At 34.9% G+C, this 19,567-nt stretch overlaps 1 protein-coding gene across 2 annotated transcripts in view; it reads right to left on the bottom strand.

The window, feature by feature from the left end:
• The window catches only part of ADGB (androglobin), a gene marked incomplete at both ends in the record, with an annotated part of 169,012 nt that overhangs the window by 103,150 nt on the left and 46,295 nt on the right, over nt 1-19,567 (bottom strand). For both annotated transcript variants that reach the window (XM_082669389.1, XM_082669388.1), the window contains 2 exons: nt 11,275-11,361; nt 14,305-14,444. In XM_082669389.1, coding sequence (XP_082525515.1) covers nt 11,275-11,361; nt 14,305-14,444 — 227 coding nt within the window. The remainder of the gene's footprint in view (nt 1-11,274; nt 11,362-14,304; nt 14,445-19,567) is intronic.

Genomic DNA, 19,567 nt, shown 5'->3' with positions numbered 1-19,567 from the left:
CTTATTTATTCAACAAGCTTTGATTGAGTGCCTCCTCTGTGGTGGGCTTTGCTGATGCAAGGAGACCAAACACAGAGTTCCAATTAAAGATGGTGATGTAGGAAGATTCTGAACTCACCTCTTCCTATGGACACAACAAATCTACAGCTACATACAGAACAATTTCCTCTGAAAATAATAAAAAAAATTAGGTGAGGAATTCCTTCATATCTGGCAAATGAGAAAAAAAAACATAGTGAAATGGCTAGGAGAGGCTGAGACACAGTCTTGCCATAAACCTCACACAGTGTGGGCACACACAGTTTGGAGGGAGCTCACATCCCTAAGCTTTTCCCTGAAGAGTGAAGGGTTTGAACCCCACATAATGGCACCCCAACTTTTAAGACCTGCAGATCAGAGACAAGCTCCCAAAACATCTAGTTTTGAAAGCCAGCAGGGCTTGCATCCATGAGGCCCACAAGGCTATAGCAAACTCAGAAAGAGTTCTTAAAGGGCTGTCACAGACTCACCCATCCCAGGACTCACCCATCGAAGAGCACCCAGTAGGAGACTTTAATATCCCACTTTCACCAATGAATAGATCATCCAGACAGAAAATCAATGAGAAAACATTGGCCTTGGGACTTCCCTGGCAGCCCAGTGGTTAATACTTCGTGCTTCCACTGCGGGGGGAGTGAGTTTGATCCCTGGTCAGGGAACTAAGATTCCACATGTCACGTGTCATGGCCAAAAAAAAAAAAAAAAGAAAACATTGGCCTTGAATGACACATCAAATAGGATGGACTTAGAACATATAGAACATTCCACCCAATAGCAACAGAATACACATTTTTCTCAAATGTACATGGAACATTCTCCAGGACAGATCATGTGTTAAGTCACAAAACAACTCTTAATGAGTTCAAGAAGACTGAAATCATACCATGCATCTTTTCCAACCACAACTGTATGAAACTAGAAATTAATTACAAGAAGAAAACTGGGAAATTCACAGCTATGTGTAGATTAAACTATATGCTACTGACCAACCAATGGGTCAAAGAAGAAATTTAAAAAATGCTTTGCGATAAATAAAAATGGAAGTACAACACAACAAAAATACAACAGATACAACGACAACAAATACAACAAAGCAAAGATAGTTCTAAGAAGTAGTTCTGTGAGAGTTCGTAGCAATACATGTCTACATTAAGAAATATGATCTCAAACTACCTAACTTTACACCTAAAAGAAATAGAAAAAAAGAACAAATGAAGCCTAAAGTTAGTAGAAGGAAGGTAATAACAAATATCAGAGTGGAAATAAATGAGACTAAAAAGACAGTAGAAAAGATCAAAGAAATTAAGAACTGGTTTTTTGAAAAGATAAACAAAATTGACAAACCTTTAGACTCACCAACAAAAAAAAGAATACTCAAATAAAGAAAATCAGAAATGAAACAGACACATTGTAATTAATACCACAAAATACAAAGGATCATAAGAGACTACTATAAACAAATATACAAAACAAACTGGACAACCTAAAAGAAATGGATAAATTCCTAGAAACATATGATTTACCAAGACAAAGAAATAGAAAATCTGAATGGACTGATTACTAGTAATCAAAAACTTCCCAACAATGAAAAGTCCAGAATCAGAGAGCTTCACTGGTGACTTCTACCAAACATTTAAAGAAGAATTAATACCAATACTTCTCAAATTCTTTCAAAAAATAGAAGACAGGGGAAAATGTCTAAACTCATTTAACGAGGCCAGCATTACCCTGATATCAAAATCAGACAAGGATATCACAAGAAAAGAGAACTACAGATCAAAATCCTTGATGAACACAGACACAAAAAATTCACAACAGAATGTTAGCAAACAATTCAACAATACATTAAAAGGATCATACACCATGATCAAGTGAGATTTATTCCTGGGGTGCAAGAATGATTCAACATGCATAAATCAATCAGTGTAATACATCACAGTAAAAAAAATGAAGGATAAAAATCATACGGTCATCTCAATAGATGCAGAAAACCATTTGACAAATTCAACATCCATTTATGATAAAAAATGCTCAACAAAATGGGGTTAGAGGGAACACACCTCAATATAATAAAAGACATATATGACATGCCCACAGCTAACATCATACTTAATGGTGAAAAGCTGAAAGCTTTTCTCTAAGATCAGGAACAAGATAAGGATAGCCACTCTCACCACTTTTATTCAGCACAGTATTGGAAGTCTAGCCAGAGCAATAAGGCAAGAAAAGGTAATAAAAGGCTTTTAAATCAGAAAGGAAGAAGTAAAAGAGTCATATTTACAGATGACATAATATTATATATATAGAAAACCTTAAGAAACTCCACCCAAAAGCTGTTAGAATAAACAAATTCAGTACAGTTGTAGGATACAAAATCAATATACAAAAATCTTTTGCATTCTATACACTAATAATGATCTAAAAGAGAAATTAGGAAAACAATCTCATATACAAGTGCAGCAAAAAGACCTAGGAATAAACTTAACCAAGGAGGTGAAAGACCTGTACACTGAAAACTATGATATTAATGAGAGAAATTAAAGAAGACATAAATAAATGAAAGATATACATGGCTTATGGATTGGAAGAATTAATATTGTTAAGATGTCCATACTACCAAAAGCAATCTACATATTCAATGCAATCCCTATCAAAATTCCAATGACATTTTTCACAGAAGTAGAATAAACAATCCTAAAATTTGTATGGAACCACAAAATATCCTGATTAGCCAAAGTAATCTTGAGAAAGAAGAACAAAGCTGGAGGCATCACACTTCCTGATTTCAAACTGTAATACAAAGCCATAGTAGTCAAAAGAGGATGATATTGGCATAAAAGCAGACACATAGATCAATGGAATAGAATAGAGAAGCCAGAAATAAACCCATGCATATATGGTCAATTAATTTATGACAAAGGAGCCAAGAATATAATGGGGAAAAGTACATTCTCTTCAATAAATGGTGCTGAGAAAACTGGACAGTCACATGCAAAAGAATAAAACTTGACCGTTATGTTATACTATACACAAAAATTAACTCCAAATGGATTAAAGGCTTACAAGTGAGACCTGAAACCATAAAACTCCTAGAAGAAAGCATAGATGTTAAGCTCCTTGACATCAGTCTTGGTGATAATTTTTTGGACTTGACACCAAAAGCAAAGACAACAAAAGTAAAAATAAACAGGTGGACTATATCAAACTAAAAAGCTTCTGCAAAAAAACAAAACAAACCTACAACAAAATGAAGAGACATCCTACTGAATGGAAGAAAATATTTGCAAATTATATATCTAATAAAGGGTTAATATCAAAATATAAAAAGAACTAATTTAACCCAATAAAATGACTATCCAATTAATAAATGGGCAGAGGATCTGAATAGACATATTTCCAAAGAACATATACAGATGGCCAACAGGTACAATGAAACGTGCTAAACATCACTAATCATCAGGTAAATGTAAATCAAAACCACAATGAGTTATCACCTCACACCTGTTGTAATGGCTATCATCAGAAAGACAAGAAATGACAAGTGTTGGCAAGGATGTGGAGAAAAGGGCACTTTCATTCACTGTTGGTGGGAATGTAAATTGGTGCAGCCAGTATGAAGTTTCTTCAAAAAATTAAAAATAAAACTATTGTATAATCCCACAATTCCACTTCTGGGTATTTATCCATAGGAAATGAAAACACTAACTCAAAAAAACAGATGCACTCCCATGTTCACTGCAGTATTATTTACAATAGCTAAGACATAGAATCAACATATGTATCTACGGATGGATGAATGAATAAAGAAAGTGTGGTATTCATATACACAATGAAATATTGTTCAGACATAAAAAATGAAGGAAATCTTGCCATTTGCAACAATGTGGATGGACTTTGAGGACATTATACTAAGTGAAATAAGTCAGAGAGAGAAAGACAAATATTGTATGATCTCACTTATATACAGAATCTAAAAACAAACAGCAAAACAAACAAAAATGAACTCACTGATATAGAGAACAGATTAGTGGTTGCCAGAGGCAAGGGGTAGGATTTGGGCAAAATGGTGAAGGTGTTCAAAAGGTACAAATTTTCCAGTTATACAATAAATGAGTCATGGGGTGGTAATGCACAGCATGGTGACTGTAGTTAACAATACTGTACTGTATATTTGAAAGTTGCTAAGAGAGTAGGTCTTAAAAGTTCTCATCACAAGAAAGAAAATGATAGCCATGTGTGGTGCTGGGTGTTAACTAGATTTGTGTTGACCATTTCTCAATATATACAAATATTGAATTATTATGTTGTACACCTGAAACTAATATATTGTTATATGTCAATTACATCTCAATAAAAATAAATAAACAAGCAAAGAAACAAAGAAACCAAAATAAACAAAGAGACCAAACATATGGCCCTAGTCTCAAGGCTCACTCAGTCTGGGAGGGGAGAGAGGCATGTCACACACATGACACGGAAAGAATATGTATTTGAGCATCTGTTAAGTGCCAGGCACTTTCCTATATATTATCATTTAAATAAATGATCTCTATGTTACTTCTCTGTGGAATTTAACAATATTTTTACATTCTCTAAACTCTTTCCTGAGGCTTCTACAACATCATTCTTTTCTAGTTTCTATTATTATAGAAATCACTTGCAGACTCCTTTGAACACTCCCTTTCCTCTGCTCACTGCTGACCAATTAGGGCTGCTTCCCCAGAGTTCTCCTCAATATGCTCTTGATAGCCTATAGCCTTTCCTCAGTGAGTTAATAAGCACAACCATATTTTAGGTTCACCTGTACTTTTATGTAACCCTCAAATCATTAGCTCCAGCTCAAACCTCTCTCCAGAAGAGAAGAGGTTGTGTACAACCACCTAATAGACATCTATCCAAAAACAAACAACTCGGACTTCTCTGGTGGTGCAGTGGTTAAGAATCCGCCTGCCAATGCAGGGGACACGGGTTCAAGCCCTAGTGCAGGAAGACCCAGATGCCATGGAGCAACTAAGCCCATGCACCACAACTCCTGAGCCTGCGCTCTAGAGCCTGCAAGCCACAACTACTGAGCCCCCCTGCCACAACTACTGAAGCCCACGTGCCTAGAGCCTGTGCTCCACAACAAGAGAAGCCACTGCAATGAGAGGCCTGCGCAGCGCAACAAAGACCCAATGCAGCCAAAAATAAAATAAATTTATAGAAAAGAAATCAAAAACAAACAAATCAATCAATTAAAATATCCTGCCACCATCTTCTAGTTTTCAATCAAGTTAGAAAACTGAGAATGACCAAGTCTCTCTCCATGAAACTCTCATCAAATAAAAAGTACGTCCCTTAGATCCTACCTCCTCCTACTGCAATTGACAACACTTTCTCCATTCTTTTATTTTTTTAAAATATCTTTATTGGAGTATAATTGCTTTACAATGTTGTGTTAGTTTCTGCTGTATAACAAAGTGAATCAGCTATACATATGCATATATCCCCATATCCCCTCCCTCTTAAGCCTCCCTCCCACCTTCCCTAACCCACCCCTCTAGGTGGTCACAAAGCACAGGGCTTATCTCCCTGTGCTATGGGGCAGCTTCCCACTGGCTATCTATTTTACATTTGGTAGTGTATATATGTCGATGCTACTCTCACTTCTCCCTAGCTTCCCCTTCCCCCCCACATCCTCAAGTCCGTTCTCTAGATCTGTATCATTAGTCCTGCCCTGCCACTAGGTTCATCAGTACCGTTTTTTTTTTAGATTCCATATATATGTGTTGGCATACAGTATTTGTTATTCTCTTTCTGACTTACTTCACTCTGTATGACAGACTGCAGGTCCATCCACTTTATTACAGATAACTCAATTTCATTCCTTTTTATGGCTGAGTAATATTCCATTGTATATATGTGCTACATCTTTATCCATTCATCTGTTGATGGACATTTAGGTTGCTTCCAATCCTGACTATTGTAAATAGTGCTGCAATGAATATTGTGGTACATGTATCTTTTTGGATTATGGTTTTCTCAGGGTATATGCCCAGTAGTGGGATTGCTGGGTCATAAGATAGTTCTATTTTTAGTTTTTTAAGGAACCTCCATACTGTTTTCCATAGTGGCTGTATCAATTTACATTCCCACCAACAGTGCAAGAGGGTTCCCTTTTCTCCACACCCTCTCCAGCATTAACTGTTTGTAGATTTTTTGATGATGGCCATTCTGCCTGGTGTGAGGTGATACCTCATTGTGGTTTTGATTTGTATTTCTCTAATGTTTAGTGATGTTGAGCATCTTTTCATGTGTTTGTTGGCAATCTGTATGTCTACTTTGGAGAAATGTCCATTTAGGTCTTCCACACATTTTTGGATTTGTTTGTTTTTTTTGATATTAAGCCGCATGAACTGCTTGTATATTTTGGAGAAAAGACCCCAAATAGCCAAAGCAATCTTGAGAAAGAAAATGCAGCTGGAGGAATCAGGCTCCGTGACATCAGACTATACTACAAAGCTACAGTAATCAAGACAGTGTTGTACTGGCACAACAACAGAAATACAGATCAATGGAAAAGGATAGAAAGCCCAGAGATAAACCCACGCACATATGGTCACCATATCTTTGACAAAGGAGGCAAGAATATACAGTGGAGAAAAGACAGCCTCTTCAATAAGTGGTGCTGGGGAAACTGGACAGCTACATGTAAAAGAATGAAATTATAACCCTTCCTAACACCATATACAAAAATAAACTCAAAATGGATTAAAGACCTAAATATAAGGCCAGACACTGTAAAACTCTTAGAGGAAAACGTAGGCAGAACACTCTATGACATAATTCACAGCAAGATCCTTTTTGACCCACCTCCTAGAGTAATGGAAATAAAAACAAAAATAAGCAAATGGGACCTAATGAAACTTAAAAGATTTGCACAGCAAAGGAAACCATAAACAAGACAAAAAGATAACCCTCAGAATGGGAGAAAATATTTGCAAACAAAGCAACTGACAAAGGATTAATCTCCTTTCTCCATTCCTATCACCACTTTCTCTGTAGAAGCCCTTGGCAAAGACTTCTGCAATACTGCACAAACCAGTTCCCCTGCTCCAGTCCTGAGCCATCCTCCAAAATCACAAGTCTGATAAGATCATCCTCCTGTCTAAAATCCCTCAGTGACATTCTGTTGTGAAGATTTCTTAACTTTCTCTATTTGGTTCCAGCATACCTCTCCACCCCATATCCATCCATCCTCCAGAACCCAGCACATAATCTAGTCCTGCAGGACAATGTGCCTTTCTGGGACTACACCCTGCTCCCTTGTAGTTTCAGGCTATTCCTTCTTCTCTGAGTTGGCTTTCCTACCTCAATAAGCTGCACTAATTTCAACTAATCCTTTGAGGTCAGTTTAAGCATTACTTCTAGGGAAATTAAGCTATACATTCCTGTCCTGGATTCCCAAAGAATCTTTTACAAACTTCTAGTTTAGCCTTTTAAAATATTTTTGAAATTACTCTATCAACGAACATTTATTGAGAACATACTGTGTAATGGCCATTCAGTGTCATTTCTCTAAGCACAGAAGTCTCAACATTGAGAAAGACAAAAAGGGTCCCTATTCTCATGCATCTTACCATCCCAGTGGATGGATACAACTGAGAGAGAGAGAGAGAGAGAGAGAGAAGATAACAGGCAGCTATAACTTTCAAGATGAAAACAAAATAATAAACAATGGGATATGGAGTCATTCGGGAAAGAAATAATTTAGATGGGATAGTTGAGAAGGCCTATCTGAGGAGCTGATAGTTAAGCTTGGTGATATCTAAATGTTATGACATATCCAACCAAGTAAATATCTGATGGACGATCATTCCAGGCATAAACAAAGAACAGTTCATGTAAAGACCCTAAGGGAAATGAGTTTAGCACATTTGAGAAACAGAATGAAGATGTGGGTGGCCAGCTAGTGGTTGCCAAGACAGTTTTCATTTTTGCATTTAACCCCATAACAGCTCTGCAACATAGGTAGTACAATCCTAATTGAAGTTTAAGAGGTTATAAATTTTATGCAGTCACAAATGATAGACTACCAAATGACAGAATCAGGATTAAAATAGATCTTTCTGAATCCAAAACCCCTGTGTTTTTTCCCACCTACAATGTAAAAAATGTTATGCTGTGAAAAAGAAATATTCATACACCAAAGGATGAGACTATACAACATGTTGGACAGTTAGGCTTAAATATGGGGTGGTGGAGCGCTCTATTCACAAATGAATTACACCAAGATCAGAGAAATTTGTGGAGAAAAGCATCATCTCTTCATTTGAAATTGTCAGACTTCTAATAGCCACTCTGTATTTCTAGTATAATACGGAGAGTTAGAAGGTGTTTTTTTTTTTCCAAATGATAAAACAGTGCTAACTGTAGGAAAACATAAGAGGCAGGTCAACAGTTGCAAATAGAGCAATGTCTCCCTTTGGTACTTCTATGGGAGAGGGAAGGGAAAGGCTGTCTGTTGAAGATGCCACAAAACACTTTTCACCCTAATTGATTTTCATATGGAAAAAGTCAGTAGTGAACACAAGTATGAAACTTGAGTACTCTAATTCTCCTGGACCTCTGTAAAACCATGACCATGACAGGCGAAGCCCCTCAGGGGCTGTCTCTGCACAATCGAATCCTTTGTAGGAAGAGAGACATCCCACTTCTGAACATGCCATGGCTTTGATCATGTTGTTCTCCTGCTTTCCCTGTCCCTTTCCTTCCGTCCCCTCAAATCAAACCCAGTCAATGGTAAAGGCTCAGATCAAGTCAGAACTTTCTCCATGATGCCATACGTGACCTCCACCTGCATCCTTGGCAGATGGTGATTTCAAATTAAACATTTCTTGACAATCACTATTATACTGTTCCATGACATTCTTTTCATTTAAAATTATACACTTATATACACATGAGTTAACACTGTGATTTTATAGTGTAATTGTAATTTTAAATTACATGCATAGTGTAGCAGAATGTTCATAACAAAAAATCCTACAAATCATGACATAAATCAAAGAGAGTATATATCTTTTACTTTCTGGGTACATTTAGAAGTAAAATGATAAACTTGAACATCTGAGTCAGTCTCATTTTTTTAGACTTTTCTCTGTTTCCAAAGGTTGATTATTAACTACCATACATATATCTATATAATATTAAATAATACAGTGATACTCATTAGAGGGAAAGAAACTTGCACTAATTATGTCTCTACCATACATCAGTTACTTTTTCTGACACTCTGACCTACTCAATCCTGAGAACAACCCTATAAGACAGGTCGTTTTTACCTGCATTTTACATATGAAAAAACTAGGGCCCCAAAATGTTATATTACTTGCAAAATTCACACAGCTTGAAATTGGAATTATAAGAATGTAAGTTTAGCTATATAGTTCTGACACCAAAGCTCAAGCTTTTTCCCCTTATATCATTTTCATAGACATTTTATAAGCAACCATAAATTGATGCAAATTGAGCATCTAAAATCCTTCAAAATTTTCATTTAATTATTAAATTGGTCTTGGGACTTCTCTGGTGGTCCAGTGGTTAAGACTTCACCTTCCAGTGCAGGGGGTGCGGGATTGGGGAGCTAAGATCCCACATGCCTCATGGCCAGAAAACCAAAACAGAAGCAATATTGTAACAAATTCACTAAAGACTTTAAAAATGGTCTATATAAAAAAAAAAGTCTTTAAAACAAAAGAAATAAACTGGTCTTATAATCATGAAAGTATATGAATAGTGTTTTCAGTTTTCATGTATGATTTCACTGTATGATTCTAGCAAGAGACAATTCCCAATTTTTAATTTACTACTTTTCTAGTCACAAATCATTTTGATCTCCTGTTTCTTTACCACCCTCTGATAGACTTCTGATGTTTTCACGTCTCTGGTTTATTTATTGCAGGGAAAATTAAGGCAAAATTTTAAGCATTCCATCAACACTGAAGATAAAAATTTAGAAAAGTCCATACTTATAAACCCCATTCTCTCTTTATTTCTCTCCACTAACATTGACCATATCATGTCAATAAATATCCTCTTCTCTTAGATATCAGAAAAGGATTTTCCATGAGACGATCTAAAAGGGTGCTATCTGGACCTTTCCCAAAGGTAAAAAGCAAAATCAGCTCTCTTTCAGGAAAGTGGTCCTTAGAGGAGTTTGTCTACCCTCCCATTTTTTTCCCTGCAAATATATTTTCTTTGAACTAAACAATGGCTAGTTTATCCTGCTGAAAGGACGCTTTAGGTGGTAGAATCCAAGTCACTAGGACTTGTCTTCAGTCTCCTTTAACCTGGACACTGGGAATGGTAGCTTTCTAACACCAAAGATCAGAGATGATCCAAATTGATAACTGTACTGTGGATTTGATCTTATAAAACTCAGCATCTGGATTGATGGCATGTTCAGATCTATTGATCTAATTATTTTTTATGTACTTAACCTGATTAATTTCCAGTATCAATGGTAATATGATCAAATTATGTGGCTATAACATTTATTCATGAAACAAAAAATATTTGTGAAATTTTAAGTAAGTATTAAATTAAATCCTCTCTCTTTGAACATAGACAAACAATATCTATATATCTAGAATCATATGAGAGAAAGACGGTGGGCTTTGGACCCAGAAAGATTTACATTCAAATATTACCTCCAGGTACAATGTACACAGCTTTAGGGAATTCAACCACTCTGAGCTTCAGTTTTCTCATTTCTAATGACATATAACACCTAGCTGATAGGGTCATATGGATAATTAAATAAGATAATCTTTTCAGGACTGTGGGTGTTAATTAGAATAATATATTAAAGTGCTTAAGGCCTAATAGGCATTTTAATATTATTCATTCCCTAGTATGGGTAGCTAATTAAAAGTCGCTTGTACTTTTCTGTATTGAATAAGTGTATAAGTAGAAAGGGACACCTGTAAATATTTTATCATAATAAATAATTAACATTGTTTTAATATTTGTAATTCAGATATTTAAGGATTAAATTTACTATATATAAGGAAACAGAATTTATCCTGGTATTCTCAAGGAATTTTTTATAATACTATAACATGTTATTCTCCAAACATTTTGTAAAATGTGACAATTTTTAAAATTTTCTTAAAAACTAAGAATATTTTAGTTAAAGAAACCTTACTGGGGAAGAGAGAAAAAAATATATGAGTACTTAATGGTCAAACGTACTGGAGAGAAATGACTTCTGGTAACCATCCTGTGAGTGCGTGAATCACTGTGAACTCTCCCAGTTCTCTCCTCTCCGCTACATGGATGCTAAAAAAGCAAATACACAATAGTATGGTCAATAACATTTGAAAACAGAGAGAGGTCTATAAAAAACAGGAATCTCTAATAAGCAGTGATATAATAATAAATGTAGGGGTCCTACTGGTTATACATTAGAGCACAAGAATATACTTTTCCAACAGTCAGATGACTTGTTTTGATAAGGCACTTAAATAGATCCAAAGATAAAATTTCATATCTATTACAAAACATGCTTACAAACTTTATTTTATAAATGTATTTCTTTTATTTTATTTATGTCTGCGTTGGGTCTTCGTTGCTGCGTGCGGGCTTTCTCTAGTTGAGGCGAGTGGGGGCTACTCTTCGTTGCGGTGCTCGGGCTTCTCAATGCGGTGGCTTCTTTTGTTGTGGAGCTCGGGCTCTAGGTGCGCGGGCTTCAGTAGTTGTGGCTCACTGGTTCTGGAGTGCAGGCTCAGTAGCTGTGGCACGGGCTTAATTGCTCTGCTGCATGTGGGATCTTCCCGGACCAGGGCTCGAACCCATGTTCCCTGCATTGGCAGGCGGATCCTTAACCTTTGCGCCTCCAGGGAAGCCCACAAGCTTTATTTTAAAATGTCATATATATAAAGCATAACGTCATAAACATATCCATACATATTATATATCGGGAAATATATATAGATGATATATAATCTATTCTATATATTCAATATATTATCATGGTCTTTTAAAAATAGGGCAGTGTCCTTCATCTTTCTAGTTTCGGTAATTATTCTAAGATTCCTATGAGGCTGTGTATTAAGTCAGTCTCACACATGGCAGGACAAGATGGGCATCAGACATCTTTAATAAAATCCTTAGATAATTTCAGAGAACCAGAAACATCCATTCTATCCTGTACAAAAGAGTGGATCTGCCACCATAGCATAAAGTCAAATGAGGCCGTGATTGATCAAATATTGCTCTTCTCATTTTAATCCTTTTGTTAAAAATTTTTTTTCTGAAGTGATTAGTCTATTTTCATTAACACACACAAATGCCATATCTATGTTTTGCTCAGGAATCAGAGCTTCAGTCCACCTTATGCCAACGGTGATGACTGATGGTATTGACCGGCATACATGTCTTTTTCTTCAGAAAGAAATCTTACTATCTTAGTCACATGCTCCATCATTTAAAAATTTACACTGGCTTCTAGTTTACAGATTATAAATTGTGATATGTCTATATATCTCAAAGATAACTAATATCTTAGTTATAACTAAGTTATAGTCTAAGTCTAAGATATAACTAAGTTATAGGCTAAGTCTAAGATAACTAATATCTTAGACTGTGGGATAATTCACAGTCTAAACTCCTCTTTGAATAATCATATTAATATTCAGGATGTGACGGTGCAAACCCCATAAAAGTAACTCTTTTTCCTTTGCATATTTCCTAGTGGTATTTAAATAACTACTAAATATTAATTTTTTAATGTAGAAAGCTAAAACTCCCATAAAATATTTACTATCTACTATAAAATCTGAGAAAAACTTTTGGACGAATATAAATTGGACCATGTAGTGATTTCCACTGGTAAGCCTAAGAAATGTCTTACATTAAGTCTGGTCCTTTATTTTCAAGTTGGATTTGTTTATTTTTCAAAAATAACAATAATTCTATTACTCAAGTTGCTACAAAATTCTACTGAACTGTAGCTTTAAGAAAGATAAAATGCTCCTCCAATTATCCAGGTCACACATTTACTGCTTCACTGGCCTTGCGGCTCTAATTCTCAGAACTTCAAGTTAGGTCTGAGAATTAGGAACATTATTTTCTTTCAAAAATAAACAAACATAGTTGTCACCATTTTGAACACTTGGTAGTATTCAGCTACCTAAAATGATCTGAGCTGAGCTTTTAAAAATGATTGCAATTAAGTGTTGCAAGCTGGGTAAAACAAATTTCCAATAGAAAATTGAGGGTTGGTAAGAGAAAAGAGAGATGAAAAGGATGGCAGTAGGAGGGGTTGTTTTCGTTGTGTGGCTTTGGGAGAGAAAAAGGAAGCTGAGCTAAATGAAAATCCACAAAAAATCAGACCAGGCTACTGACTGACAGCGCTATGTGTAATAATAGAAGGGGAGGGGGCTGAGCTTTGAGCAAATGGCTGGAGTGGCCTCTTAAAGGAGCAGCGGTGACACACTGCAGGAGGGGGAAGGGTGTCAAATTCAAGCTGGTGCACTGTGTGTGAGAATTCTCCCACTGAGCAGAGACACACAGCTGCCATGCATTTGCAAGTCAGGCATCAAAGATTTTTTGCATCATTCAGGCCAGAACGGAAGGACCACAGGTCTCTACAAGTGGAAGCTAAGAGAATAAACATAGCAGACATGTCCCATACATGTCTGCAGTTTACAAGGCATGCAGGTATATAAGACACAAGCAGATTTCACAAGAATATTGAAGGAAACATGAGTAATTTTCATCCTGAATGTATAAAAAGGAACAATGTTACCAAAAGTATGAGGAGTACACTGACATCCTTCAGAAGAGTTCAGGGCTTCAAGATTAGTAAATGATTGCTGCATGTACAGAGCCTAAAACTTTAACTGGATTCCAGTGTACATTATTCAGTATTTACATGAACCAATAGTTTCCCCTACAAAACAACTTCTTTCTCTCATTAAGCTGAAGATTAATTTTCCATGACTGACTTTCCATTCATTATAAGGAAACACTGGATGTAGAATCAGTTTTTCGTATTTTTCCTGGAGGAACTTTGTCTTATTGTGGCTAACGCAATATTTCACATCAGTGGCTTTGGCATATTTATTTTTATATTAGAAAGTTTACATTGTTTGGAGAAAAGGCTTCTTAAAATTGAGTTTTTGAAAAATAAAGCTATGCAATACAGAACTACAGTTGTCGTTGCTGTTGTTTGCCTGTTTGTTTTTATACAAGTGAGCGATAATTTTTTATTCTACTTACTCCACATTTGCCAGCTTAATGATAGCTTTAGACAAAAGCATTGGCCAAAGTTCAAATTCACAGGTTGTAGCTGGAAGCAATAGATTGTTTTCTTCATCAAAAGGCAGAAAGTCATCAATAGTTATCTTTCTCCAGCAACCCTAAAGATGAGAAGAAAGGAATATATTATCAGTGATTAACACTATTTTTTCTCATACATTATTGTACACTGCTGACATTATTATTTACTGTTTTATAATTTTATTTTAGCATTTTACATCTAATGACTGACATACTGGTATTCAATACTACTCTGTCTGAGCATTTTACCTTATTGTTTAATGTAATTATAGCATGCCTATATCTATATCAATAGTATGATTATTTATGAGGTCTTTTAGCACATTCTAGGGTGCCCCATCCTACATAATGCAGTAAATTGAAGCGTTTCAAATAGCAAAACCAAAATACCACACAATCATGGAAAGTTTGGACATGATTAAATAACTTAATACAGTCATAATGCAAATTCTGCAAATGTAACTTTAGTAATTATTTTTTATCCTTATATCCTCAGTGATCTTATACTTCCAATTACCATATTACTCCTACTCCTGTTTAAAGATCTATGTTTTAACATAAAGCTAATTAATAATTTATTTAATAAAATCATTATATACTTACCTGTATATATATTATTTCATTATTAAAAGCTTGAGGTAAACGATAAAATTAATGATTGTGAACTCAAATATTTTTTTAAACTTTGGTTTTACATGTGAAATTTTAGTTTGAATTCATTTCTTCCCCCAAGAAATATTTCAGCAGTGACGCAAGCATTGTGAACCCAAAGATCTGTAACACATGGCTTATATCTATACCATTGAATTGCTTACAGACTAGTGAGGGAAGGCATATAGGCAAATATAAAATGTAATATGTTTAAAATGCTCTAGGACCAGAAAGGAAAGTGTGACTAGTTTTGCTTGGGGGATGTCCTCACAAGAAGGTGACATTTGAACTCAAGATTCAAGGAACAGTATAATTTTCCCAGGTAGATAGGAACAATAGGGTGAAAAATGCTTTCTTTTTATGACACCTGTAACTGAACTCATACTGCCTTATTTAGTGGTTATATGACTTTTTCTTTATTTCCTTATGGATGATGTAGGGCAAGACAGGTTTAAAGTCACAGGTGTTTAGCTACTCTCTCTTCTAATTTTAAGTGAAACGACCCAAAAGAATACACAGTGAAATAAGCCAGATACAAAAAGACAAATATTGTATGATTCCTCTTACATGAAGTACCAGGAAATATCTAATTTATAGAGACAAAAAGTATAACAGAGGCCACCAGGGCCTGGAGGAGAGGGGAATGAGAAAATATTGTTTAATGGATGCAGAATTTCTATTTGGGATGATGAAAATGTGGAAATAAATAGTGGTGATGATTGCACAGCATTGTAAAAGTACATACTGTCTCTAAATTGTACATTTATAATGCTTAAAATGTTATGTATAATTTACCACAGTAAAAAATAGCAATAGTAGGTCCCTTCTTACACTTTGATTTTCAGAAAAAAAATTTCAAAGGGGCTATCTGGATTCCTACAAAGGAAAAGTTTTAAGTAGCCATAAGAACTTTGTTATACCAGTTTAACAAGTATCATCTGCTTCCAGCTGATCAGTGATTACATATTTCAATACAGAATGCTTTGATTGCTAAACACTGTTGAACTGTATACTTTACATGGGTGAATTGTATGGTACGTGGATTGTATCTCAATAAAGCTGTTACATAAAAATACACAAGGATGAATGTTCAACATTACATATCTAAAACATAATTTGACTAAGGTTATAATTTTCACTGATATTAATACATTGGTTAGTTGTCTCCTTTAAATTTATGAGTAAATGAAATGTTATGTATACATAAACACAAATAATTTTTGAAACCTCATCATAGGGCATTGAATTATTATTGGATTTGGTATTTTTTTGTCACTGCATGTAAATGATGTATATTGGACATTTTTACTGAGTTTACTGTGTTAGTGCCACGTAATTTTAAAAGACCATCACAATGTTTAATTATAGAATGCTTGTAAAGAAAGATACCTTTTTGTTAAGATAAACACAGATTAATAAAAGATACTTTAGAATACAGTCATGTTCAAATTTTATTATTTTCCGTACTTCAATTCCAGGTCACAATAACTAAATGGCTACATATATTTATACCCTCTTCCTCCTATGACCACCCTGAAAGGAAAATGAAAAAATTGTTTTATAAATAATATAAATCACAATTTCAAATCACAATTACAAAAGATCAAGAAAAGAGCAATAAGTGGACAGAGATTTCAGCAAAAACCTGAATGGTCATAATTATATGAATGCTATGGAATTCTGACTTCACTTCCCTACTTCTACTGCAGTAATAGGTGGTACCTTCCCACTCAGGGTAGAGCTCTGACTTCTGCACTTGCTCTGAAGTTAACAAAGCAGTTTCTCTCCCCAGAAGAGTCAGTGGGAAGAACTGACTTCCATCCTCCTCCTGCAGTAAAGAGGAGGTGCCTGGCCTGGTAGAACCTATTGGAGGAACTCTTATTTCCACACCCTACCCAGGCAGTAATGAAGCACACTTCCCCCTCCTCAGGTGGTGATAAGGAGATTGTGGGATGGAGTCCTATCCTCTGGGTAACAGAATAGCACTATACAGGTGTTACAAACTAAATTGAGATTTGAAACAAAGCCCACAAAAGTGATCCAGGGTGTGCATTCCAAAACTAAACAGGCTGACTACTTGCTAAAATAGAAATTTTAATTAGAAACCACAGTCATAAGACATAACACAAATAATGTCCAGGAAACTGTCCAAAATTTCTCATCATACCAAAACCCAGGAACATCTCAATTTCAATGAGAAAATACAATCTACAGACCACAAAATCAAGATAACAGAGAGGTTGTAATTTTTAGGTAGGAACTGTAAATATGCTATTATAAAAATGCTCCAACAAGTAATTATGGACACTCTTGAAACAAATGAAAAATAGAAAATCTCAGCAAAGAAACAGAAAATATGAAAGAGGAAAAAATAGTAATTTTGAATTTAAAATTAAACAATAAACAAACAAACCCCTTAATAGCAGAATGCAAATGACAGAAATTAGTGAACTGCAAGTTATATCAATAGAAATTATGAGCAATAAGGGAGATATAGATTGAAAAAATAATATGAGCCTCAGACAATGCAAATATATATAACATTCAAGTCATTGGAGTCCAAAAAAAAGAGGGACAAAGAATGTAGGGCTGAAGTAGGTTTGAAGGAATAATGGCTGAAAACTTCCCAAATTTATCATAAAACATAATCTTACAGATTTATGGAGCTCAGAATACCCAAAACAGGATAATTCCAAAGAAATCTACACCCAGAAATCTACACATGTTAAATTCAAAATCCTACAAAACAAGACAAAGAAAAAAGCCTGAAAGCAGCCAATGAGAAAAGACACATTACCGATAGGAGAACAGCAGATTGCTCCCCAGAAACCACAGAGGCCAGAAGAAAGTAGCACATGATGCGGAAAGAAATAAACTGTCAACCCTGAACTCTGTACTGAGTGAAAATATTCTTTAGGAATAAAAGTGAAACAAAAATATTTTTAGGTAAAGGAAAGATAAAATAATTTGTCACCAGGAGACTGGCTCAAAAAGAGTGGCAAAAGGAAATTCTTCAAAGGCAAAAAAAGAAAAAAAAATGGAACATTAGGAATAAAGAAAGAGCAAAGGAAAGAGTAAGCACATTGCTAAATGATAGAGTATTAGCTTCCTCTTGAGCTTTTAAAATTATTTTTGACATTTAAAAGCAAAATTTTTCATGAGGGTCTCAATATGTGTTCAAGAAACATTTAAGACAATGATACTAAAGAGGGAGGGGTGTAAAGGGGCCTAAAAGGTAGCAGTTATAGTCCAATTTAAGAGGTAAAATGTTGATATTAATGGACTGTGATAGGCTATGCATGTATATTTTAATCCCTAGAGCCACCACTACAAAAAAATTTATACAAAGAGATATACTCAAAAACACTAGGGATACTAATTCTAAAAGATATAATATATGCACTCCAATGTTCATAGCAGCATTATTTACAATAGCCAAGACAGGGAAGCAACCTAAATGTCCATCAACAGATGAATGGATAAAGAAAATGTGGTACATATATACATGGAATATTAATCAGCCATAAAAAAATGAAATAATGCCATTTGCAGCAACATGGATAGACCTACAGATTATCATACTACATGAAGTAAGTCAGACAGAGAAAGACCAATATTATATGAGATCACTTATATGTGGAATCTAAAAAAATAATACAAATGAATCTATTTACAAAACAGAAACATACATAGAAAACAAATTTATGGTTATCAAAGAGGAACAGGGGGAGGGATAAATTAGGAGGATGAGATTAACAGATACACACTACTATATATAAAATAGATAAAAAACAATGATTTACTGTGTAGCACAGGGAACTATATTCAACATCTTCAATACCTATAATGGAAAAGAATCTGAAAAAAATATATATATACATATATAACTGAATCACTTTGCTATACACCTTAAACTAATACAATATTGTAAATAACTATAGTTAAAAAAAAAAAAACACCAGAGATAAACAAAATGGAATCCTACAGAATGTTCAGGAAATGAATAAGAGCACAGAAAAAGGAAATGTATAAAATGTAACAAGTAACAGAGTAGACAAAATTGCGGACAAGACCCAACTGTATCAAATATAAATTACACACAAAATACACGAGTAACTTGGATATACTTATCAAAATTAAGAATTTGCATATATGTTGACAGAAAAATTACACATGTAGAAAGCTGAGAAAAGTCACACAAATGGGAAAAAATATATACACGAAGACGCTATTTTAGAGCATTGTTTGTATTGGTAAAACACTGGTCATAACTTAAATGTCTGTCAATATGAAATTAGCAAAATACGTATTGAGTCATCTCTTGGTATCTGTGGGGGACTGGTTCCAGAATCAGCCACATATACCAAAATCTGGGGATACTCAGGTCCCATAGTTGACCCTCCTTATCTGAGGATTCAACCAAGGGCAGATCATAACCATACTGCTGTATTTATTGAAAAAAAATACACTTATAAGTCGACCTGAGCAGTTCAAACCTATGTTATTCAAAGGTCAACTATAGTTATTGTCATCTTTAAACAATGGAGTGCAA

Source organism: Grampus griseus, assembly GCF_964374135.1.
Source record: "Grampus griseus genome assembly, chromosome: 13".
NCBI classification, from domain to species: Eukaryota; Metazoa; Chordata; class Mammalia; order Artiodactyla; family Delphinidae; genus Grampus; species Grampus griseus.
Note: the sequence above shows the minus strand (reverse complement) of the source record. Positions and strands in the feature narration are given on the sequence as shown.